Below are 9256 nucleotides of genomic sequence, written 5' to 3'. Positions count from 1 at the left end.
CCTCAGGACTGCCCTCTTCAGGTCACAAAACAGCATTAAGGCTGCAAGCCTGGGCAGGAAAGGCAGAGCCCAGAGAGGCACAGCAAAGTGACCTGGGAAGGCATCACCCATTACCTCCACGGGGGCAGGGTGGGGCCCCTGGAGGCCCAGAGGCCTGGGTGGGAGTCGAGGAGGGTCACGGTTCTCTGTGTCTTGCAGGGACGGTGAACAAGAGTAGTATGACTACATAAAGTACAGAGTGCTTCTAGGTGCTGCTGGGAGCGACGAGGAGCTCCTAGCAGCCAGGCAGTGACCCTGGCCTGGAGCCTCCCACCGTATCCAAGGGCAGTGCTCAGGCCCCAGAAGGTAAGAGACGCCATTGCGGTGGAAGAGGCCAACGCTGCTGCAGTAGCTGCTGAGTCCCCACAGTCCCGTGGTTCAGGAACTCCTCAATGCTTTAGTTGGGGATGCCCTATCACCACCACCTGTGGCCTCCTTGGCCCTGGCGCCTGCTACTGTTAAGTGTCTCATCCTCCAGGTTCCCACAGCACTGTGGCTGTATTGCTGAGTATGTCCCCCACAAAGCCAAAGGCCTCTCTCCATTTTGTTCTGTGTCATGTCCCCACAGACTGCATGGTGGATGTTGGGCACCGAGTGAACATCCATTTGTGGACCAGAGATCTTATGAAGAAGCCCATCAATTAGTGATGTATTTACTTGAGGCATCCTCCGCCACCCCCATCCCCATGCTGTCTTATGACTTTCTCCACGGCGACGCTTGCACACCTGTGAGCCTAGCACCCTGCGCAGAGCCAGTGCCTAACTCCTCTTTGGCTAACAAGTGTGTGATCGACACGTTCACACACGCACTTCGGGGCTGTTTCATCTTCCCTGGCTTCGTGCTGCGTCTCCCCTACGTCAAGGTGCCACCGTGGGGGCAGGACATGGCTTCTCACTGGCTAGGCCACCAGTCCTGTCACCTGTTGGCAGGCTGAGGGAGTCGAGTGTGGGAGGAGGGAGAGGCCAGGACTGTCCGCACCCGTCGGGGGAGGTGGGGCCCGGACAGCGACTGCAGCAGGAGGGACCGAGGGCAGGAGCTGGTCAGGGAGGCCAAGCCGATCACCTGAGAAACGAGGCCAGGGCCTGAGAGCTGGAGTTCGGCTCCCGGACGGCGCGGGGCAGGTCGCCGAGAAGGCCTGGATTGCCTCCTGGTGTCCAAGCCTGGGACTGCAGCGGGGCATGGCGGCGCCGGCCAGGTCGGGCCACTCCCGGCTCCGCTCCCTAGCGGAGGCGTCCAGGACTCGGCCCCGGGCTGGGCCCGCCGCTCCGCTCCGGCTGGCCACCCCTGGCCGGGCGGGTTATGACCCCGGCAGCCCGGGTCGCCCGGTCCTGAAAGGCGGACCCCGCGACGAGCTGCGCGCGCAAACTTCGGGGAGGGGAGAGAGAGAGAGAGAGAGATACACACACGCTGAGTCCGGAAGTGACGTTATAATCGCGCGTCAGGAGTCAGCTGAGCTGTCGCGGCTCGATGGACCGGAGCGTGTGATCCTTTAGGGGCTGCGAGTCGGGTGCAAACCCGCTTCAGCTTCAAGGGGGAGAGCATCCCACCCGATCTTCTCGCCGTAGAGGCGAGAGAGAGAGGAGAGAGATCTTCAGGATTTTAAAGAGAGGAGGCGACGCCAGGTTCCCAGGATCTGTCAGAAGTTGGGGAGTCCCCGCCTTCCATCCGGGAGACGGGGATCCCAGCGGGGTGCCCGGGCGAAAAGCCCAGCGGCCGGGCGCCATGGCGTCCATCCTGGATGAGTACGAGGATTCGTTGTCCCGCTCGGCCGTCTTGCAGCCCGGCTGCCCCAGCGTGGGCATCCCCCACTCTGGTAAGGAAGAGGAGGCCAGGGAGGGCGGGCTGCAAGAGCTCAGCGTCGTTTTCCGGGGTGTGCATGCTGCGCTTGTCCTCCTGTTAGCTGTCCAGGCCCCCTGAGTCTCCATGTTGTGGTGGCAGGACTAAGTTTGAGAAGTAGCTGCGGTAACCGCGCTGTGGGCCTTACAGCTAGAGTCCCGTGAAGAGGGAAGTGGAACTGAGATGAGGAAGGCCCTGCCGAGGAGACCGCTGCCTGGAGACGTCTCATTCTGTGCTTTTCTCATGTGCCTCTCCCTGCGGGTGGGAGGGAGAGAATGAAGGCCAAGAAGCTGCTAAAAGGGAGACTGTTGGGAAGGGATGGTCCTGCGGGATGGGGTGGGAGGATTGTATCGCAGAAGAGGGATGAGATAGGAAGGAAATATTTGGGGTCCTGGGGAGAGCCAGGTGCTGCCTGCAGCCTGAGGGGAATTCTGTGGACGATAGTAGGTCAGTAGAGCATTGGGGTCTCTGGAGGCAGGAGAGCCTGCAGCCTTGGGTTCTTAGTGCTTCTGCTTGGAATGCTCCCCAGGGTTTCCCTCTGAAAGCTGTGGACTTGCAGGGAGGGGTCCCTGCTTTAGCTGAGTTGAGATAGCTTGTGCCAAAGCCCACTAAAGGGAACGGCCAAGCCACTCTACCCCGTGACCCCAGGAACAGGTGCAGCATGCTGCAACAACATCTCGAGGGGTCCAAGAGTCAGCCTCCCCCATGCTGTACAAAGTGTGTGGGGGAGCCGGGCATTTGTCTCAAAGTCAAGTCCCCTGGAGATGCCTGAATCCCACACACCAGTGCCGGACTCGGGCCCTGACCTCTTGGTTTCTTGCTCTTGCATATCATGTGTCAAGTACTTGGGTCCCTGCCACCCATGGGGAAGACCTGGGTGGTGTTCCAGGCTGCTAGCTTGTGCCTGGTCCGACCCTAGCCTTTGCGCTCATTTGGCGAGTGAATCAGTCGAGGAAATAATTCTCTCTCCATATGTCTGCCTTTCAAATAAAATGAAAATAAATAAATAGGAACACTGTTTAGTATCTGTATTTTTGACGTCAGTGTTTTGGGGTCTTGATTTGCTTCTTGCCTCTCCTTGTGTTCAGCCCCCCACTGCCCCAGTCTCGTTGGGAGCTGATCTCAGCTTCACCCTTCCCCATAGGGTACGTGACTGCGCAGCTGGAGAAAGAGGCACCCATCTTCACAAAGCAACGCATCGACTACACGCCTCCTGAGCGGATCACGAGCCTGGTGGTGTCCTGCAACCAGCTGTGCATGAGCCTGGGCAAGGAGGCGCTGCGCCGGTGGGCAAGGGCCTGGAAGTGTTAGGCATCAGCAGTGGGCGGGTCACTCCCTGGAGCAGGCAAAGGGTCAGATTTGGAATTGTCAGGCAGTGTCCCCTCCATCCCCATGAAGGACCGACATGGTGGCATAGTTAGGAATCAGGTAGGGGTAGGCATTTTGCGCAGGCAGTGAAGATCCCACTTGGGGTGTCAGCTACTCTGCTTCTGATCTAGGTTCCTGCACACCCCAAGAAGGCAGCACACGTTGGTTCGTGTCTTTACATCCCAACCGGCTCCGTGGGTGTCCTGGCAGGGGCCTCAGGTATCCGGAACTGTTACAATCATTTGGGGGAGTGAACCATTGGAGGGACGGTCTCTCTGTCTCTCACTTTGTCTCTCTGCTTTCTAAGCAAAATTAAAATAAATTAATCATGTGCTTTTAAAACAAATAGACCTGGATTCACTTCCCAGTTGTGCTCCCCAGGTGTGAGCTCTCTTTAGATGTGTTCCTTCGTCCAATAAAGGGTGTATCAAGCTCTCAGAGTCCTGAAATAGAGCCACGGATGTGTGGCAAAGATGTGAGCAAAATTGCTGGTCTCTTGGAATATCCAGCTGTGATAAAGCAGAGGTAGGCCACTGTCTCATAACAATGAATTCTAAGCCCAGGCACTGTGCTGCGCCAGTAGCAGCTAGCACCAGTTTCCCATATCAGAGTGCTGGTGTAAGTCCTGGCTGCTCCACTTCTGATCCAGCTCCCTGCCAATGTGCCTGGGAGCATGGCATAAGATAGTCCATTGCCTGGTCCCATGCTACCCTCATGGGAGACCCAGATGGAGTTCCTGGCTCTGACTGTGGCCTGACCCAGCCCTGGCTATTGTAGCCATATGAGAAAGAAACCAGTGGATAGAAAATCTCTCTCCCTTTCTTTTCTTCCTCTCTGTTATTCTGCCTTTCAAATACATTTAAAAAAAAAAAGTTAAAGAACAATGAAAATATTAAAAGAATACTTAATAAATTTCTGTGGTCCCAGGCTAAAGAGAGACTTTGTTACTCAGAATCCAGAAGCTACAGGGTACCCCCACTGGGCTCCCGCTTCTTCCCAGAGTCCCAACACCAGGAAGCAGGTGTGCATGCAACCCCTGAGGGATACACCACATCCGAGCCATATCCCTTTCAAGGCGCACAGGAGTGTCTGTTGCCACTGTTGTTGGGAAACCTAATCTGCCAGCATCTATTGAAATTTAAAATATGTGTACCTGTGATGTAGCTACCTCAGTCTGGGAAATATAGCCATAGAAAGAAGGACCAGCTTGCGGGGAAGGGGGTGGGCAGAGACCCATTATTTATGGAAGAACTGGACCTGAGTGGAATGAAGTTGGGCAGATGGCTGGTTAGACACCCACACCCCACAGTGGAGTGGTTCCCTGATACTCTGATATTGGATGCGGGTGTCCCAGGTGGGGCCTGAGCCATGACACCACCTGCCTGCACCCATGCTTGGAATCCCGAGTTGTGGCTGTGGCTTCAGGGCAAGGAGGCAGCAGCTTTGTCAGATTCTTGCAGAAGACAGTGACCCAGAGGAGGATGGACCCTTCTCCAGGGTGACCTTTCCTCTCTCATCCCTGCAGCATTGACCTGAGCAAGCCTAATGAACTCAACCAAGTGGATCTGGGGCGCAAGGATGATGCCCAAGTTCACAAGATGTTCCTGGACCATACCGGTAGGTGATGGTGGGGTTGGAGAAGGGATCTGGGGTGGGTGGGGTGCGCCCAGGGTGCGGCTGAGGCTAGGAATGGCAGCATCAACCAGGGCACCCTGATTTCCTCTCTGCAGGCTCTCACCTGCTCATTGCATTGAGCAGCACAGAGGTCCTGTACTTAAACCGCAATGGACAGAAGGTACGGCCACTGGCGCGCTGGAAGGGGCAGCTAGTGGAGAGTGTGGGTTGGAACAAAGCCCTGGGCACTGAGAGCAGCACGGGTCCCATCCTGGTGGGCACTGCCCAGGGCCAGATCTTTGAAGCAGAGCTCTCAGCCAGCGAGGGCGGACTCTTCGGCCCTGCCCCCGATCTCTACTTCCGTCCCCTATACGTGCTCAATGAAGAAGGGGGTCCAGCGCCTGTGTGTTCCCTTGAGGCTGAGCGGGGCCCTGATGGGCGCGGCTTCGTCATTGCCACCACTCGGCAACGCCTGTTCCAGTTCATTGGGCGAACAGCCGAGGGGGCGGAGGCCCAGGGCTTCTCGGGACTCTTTGCGGCCTATACTGACCACCCGCCCCCGTTCCGGGAGTTTCCTAGCAACCTGGGCTACAGCGAGTTGGCCTTCTATACCCCCAAGCTGCGCTCTGCTCCCCGGGCCTTCGCCTGGATGATGGGGGACGGCGTGCTGTATGGGGCGCTGGACTGTGGGCGGCCCGATTCCCTACTGAGCGAGGAGCGAGTCTGGGAGTACCCTGAGGGAGTCGGACCCGGTGCCAGCCCACCCCTCGCCATCGTGTTGACCCAGTTCCACTTCCTGCTGCTGCTGGCAGACCGTGTGGAGGCAGTGTGCACACTGACAGGACAGGTGGTGCTTCGGGACCACTTCCTGGAGAAGTTTGGGCCGCTGAAACACATGGTGAAAGACACATCTACGGGCCAGCTGTGGGCCTACACCGAGCGTGCCGTCTTCCGCTACCACGTGCAGCGGGAAGCCCGCGATGTGTGGCGCACCTACCTGGACATGAATCGCTTTGACCTGGCCAAGGAGTACTGCCGTGAGCGGCCCGACTGCCTGGACACCGTCCTAGCCCGCGAGGCCGATTTCTGCTTCCGCCAGCAGCGCTATCTGGAGAGCGCCCGCTGCTACGCGCTCACCCAGAGCTACTTTGAGGAGATCGCCCTCAAGTTTCTGGAGGCCCGGCAGGAGGAGGCCCTGGCCGAGTTCCTGCAGCGCAAGCTGGCCGGTTTGAAGCCGGCTGAGCGCACACAGGCTACACTGCTGACCACCTGGCTGACCGAGCTGTACCTGAGCCGGCTTGGGGCCCTGCAGGGCGACGCCGAGGCCCTGCCCCTCTACCGGGAGACCCGTGAGCGCTTCCGGGCCTTCCTCAGCAGCCCCCGCCACAAGGAGTGGCTATTTGCCAGCCGGGCATCCATCCACGAGCTACTGGCCAGCCATGGGGACACAGAGCACATGGTGTACTTTGCGGTGATCATGCAAGACTACGAGCGTGTGGTGGCATACCACTGCCAGCATGAAGCCTACGAGGAGGCCCTGGCCGTGCTCGCCCGCCACCGGGACCCCCAGCTCTTCTATAAATTCTCACCTATACTCATCCGCCACATCCCCCGTCAGCTGGTGGATGCCTGGATTGAGATGGGCAGTCGCCTGGATGCCCGGCAGCTCATCCCTGCCTTGGTAAACTACAGCCAGGGTGGTGAGACCCAGCAGGTGAGCCAGGCCATCCGCTACATGGAATTCTGTGTGAATGTGCTGGGGGAGACCGAGCAGGCCATTCACAACTATCTGCTGTCACTGTATGCCCGTGGCCAACCAGCCTCGCTGCTGGCCTACCTTGAGCAGGCTGGGAGCAGCCCTCACCGAGTGCACTACGACCTCAAGTATGCACTGCGTCTCTGTGCTGAGCATGGCCATCACCGCGCCTGCGTGCACGTCTACAAGGTCCTGGAGCTGTATGAGGAAGCCGTGGACCTGGCCCTACAGGTGAGCCCCCAGTCTGGACCCTAGCCCAGAGAGGCTGGGAGAACAGCAATGGTGGCAGCTTCCCATGCTGGAGGCTTGCTGGTGCTGGGACCCAAGGGTGCTTAGAAGCAGAGCCAAGACTCAACCCAGAAGCTGCCTCCCTGGGGCTGCAGACGTCCCCCGAGCAGTGCCTTCAGCCCTGTGCCACACTTCTGCGTGTTGTGAACTCTTGGGGTGTTTCATGCATATGGCCTTAAGCAACCTGTTGATGTGAGGCTGGCTGCTGCTTGCCATGCTGGCATCCCATACTCAAATGGCCTTTGGAGTCCCAGCTCCTCCTCCACTTCCCAGACAGCTCTTTGTTCACACTCCCCAGAGGGCAGCCAGGGGTGGCCCAGGAGCATGAGTCTGTGCAAGTCACTTGGGAAACCCAGATGGGGTGTTTGGCTCTTGCCTTGGGCTTGGCCCAACCCCAGCTGTTGCTGCCATTTATGCACTAACCCAGCAGATGGAAGATTTACTCTTACTCTCTCTCTCCCTCTCTTTCCTTTTCTTCTCCTCCCAGGTCCCCTCCTCTCCCTTCTTTTCTCTCCTTCCTTCCCCCCTTTCACTTTTTTTTTTTTTAAGATTTTAAAATTTTTATTGGAAAGACAGAAATATTCATCCTCTGGTTAACTCCCACAGTGGCCAGAGTTAAGTCAATCTAAAGTGAGGAGCCAGGAGCTTCTTCCAGGCCACAAGCAGGGAGCTGGATGGGAAGTGAAGCTGCTGGGACTCAGGGTGTCCGTATTGAACGCTGGCATGGCAGATGGTGGTTTACCTGCTATTCCACAGTGCCACCACCAAGTAATTTGTTAAGTTTTAGTCTAACTAGAGTCCCGCTACCAGAGGTGGATTGCATAGCTGCGACTGGGACAGGTCCGTCACCAATACCATAGGTTCCTCCCCCAGGTCTTCGGCCCTGCTTCTCCCTGGGCAGCTTTCTCCCTGTGTCCCTAACACCACGGTCTCTGCACAGGTGGACGTGGACCTGGCCAAGCAGTGTGCGGACTTGCCTGAGGACGATGAGGAGCTGCGCAAGAAGCTGTGGCTGAAGATTGCACGGCATGTGGTGCAGGAGGAGGAGGACGTGCAGACTGCCATGGCCTGCCTGGCCAGCTGCCCCTTGCTCAAGATCGAGGACGTTCTGCCCTTCTTCCCAGACTTCGTCACTATCGACCACTTCAAGGAGGCCATTTGCAGCTCGCTGAATGCCTACAACCACCACATCCAGGAGCTGCAGCGGGAGATGGAGGAGGCAACAGCCAGTGCCCAGCGCATCCGGCGCGACCTGCAGGAGCTGCGGGGCCGCTACGGCACTGTGGAGCCACAGGACAAGTGCGCCGCCTGCGACTTCCCCTTACTGAACCGCCCTTTCTATCTCTTCCTGTGTGGCCACATGTTCCACGCAGACTGCCTGCTGCAGGCCGTGCGGCCTGGCCTGCCCGCCTACAAGCAGGCCCGGCTGGAGGAGCTACAGCGAAAGCTGGGGGCCTCACTGCCCCCTGCCAAGGGCCCGACCCGGGCCAAGGAGGCCGAGGCAGGGGCTGCCGCCGTGGGGCCCAGCCGCGAACAACTGAAGGCTGACCTCGATGAGCTGGTGGCCGCTGAATGTGTATACTGTGGGGAGCTGATGATCCGCTCCATCGACCGGCCCTTCATCGACCCGCAGCGGTATGAGGAAGAGCAGCTCAGCTGGCTCTAGGAGCTCTTGCCCAAGGAGCGGGACAGGCAGGAGGGAGCCAAGACTTGAAAGGCCCCTTCCCCCAGCTCTGGGCTCACGAGCCTGGGCTCTGCAGGCTGGGGCAGTGGACTTAAGGCTGGACACGACCTCAGGTGAAGAACGCAGGTGTGTAACCCGGTCTCCACCCCTTGGTGTCTGACAGCCACGTGGCCTTGTCATTGCCTACCCATATCCCGCTTCCCATCCACAGTGCCCTCCTCCCTCCTTCAGCCACGGCCTTGGCAGGAAACCCATCCTTCCTGATCCCGGAGGCGAGGGTAGCCACCCAGGGCCCAGGGGCCAGGCTCCTGTCCAGTCTGACCAGGGGAAGGACAGCAGAAGGTGGTAGCCAAGGGAATGGCATTAAACTGTCTGCTCTCTGCAGGTGACTTTGTTTTGTTTTTGCATTTTGTAAAATATTGTTTACATAATTGAAGGGATAGACACCCATGTGGGCCTGATTAAGATGGGGAGGGTCAGCTATGGAGGAAGGTGGGTGGGACAAATGTTTTAGGTTTTTTTCCCTGTGTCTGTAGGGAAGACGGGGGGAGGGAAACATGCCTTACTGTGAAACCACATCAGCACCCAGGGATGAGAGATGGTGCTTTGACTCCTTAGAGACCCCGATGTGGAGAAGAGTGTTCTAAGGGTGTGACTTGCTGGTTTCATT

The 9256-nt window shown here is 58.1% G+C and overlaps 1 protein-coding gene across 1 annotated transcript; it reads left to right on the top strand.

Moving 5' to 3' along the window:
- The first annotated feature begins 1469 nt into the window (after positions 1–1469).
- Positions 1470–8975, top strand: VPS18 (VPS18 core subunit of CORVET and HOPS complexes). Its single transcript, XM_004578167.2, has 5 exons — positions 1470–1853; positions 3021–3162; positions 4770–4861; positions 4975–6845; positions 7843–8975. Exons 1-5 carry the CDS (start codon positions 1763–1765, stop codon positions 8566–8568), a joined length of 2922 nt encoding a protein of 973 aa, XP_004578224.2. The 5' UTR covers positions 1470–1762; the 3' UTR covers positions 8569–8975.
- Positions 8976–9256: the final 281 nt, after the last annotated feature.

The sequence above is a fragment of the Ochotona princeps genome, chromosome 6 (genome assembly GCF_030435755.1).
Source record: "Ochotona princeps isolate mOchPri1 chromosome 6, mOchPri1.hap1, whole genome shotgun sequence".
NCBI lineage: Eukaryota > Metazoa > Chordata > Mammalia > Lagomorpha > Ochotonidae > Ochotona > Ochotona princeps.
Note: the sequence above shows the minus strand (reverse complement) of the source record. Positions and strands in the feature narration are given on the sequence as shown.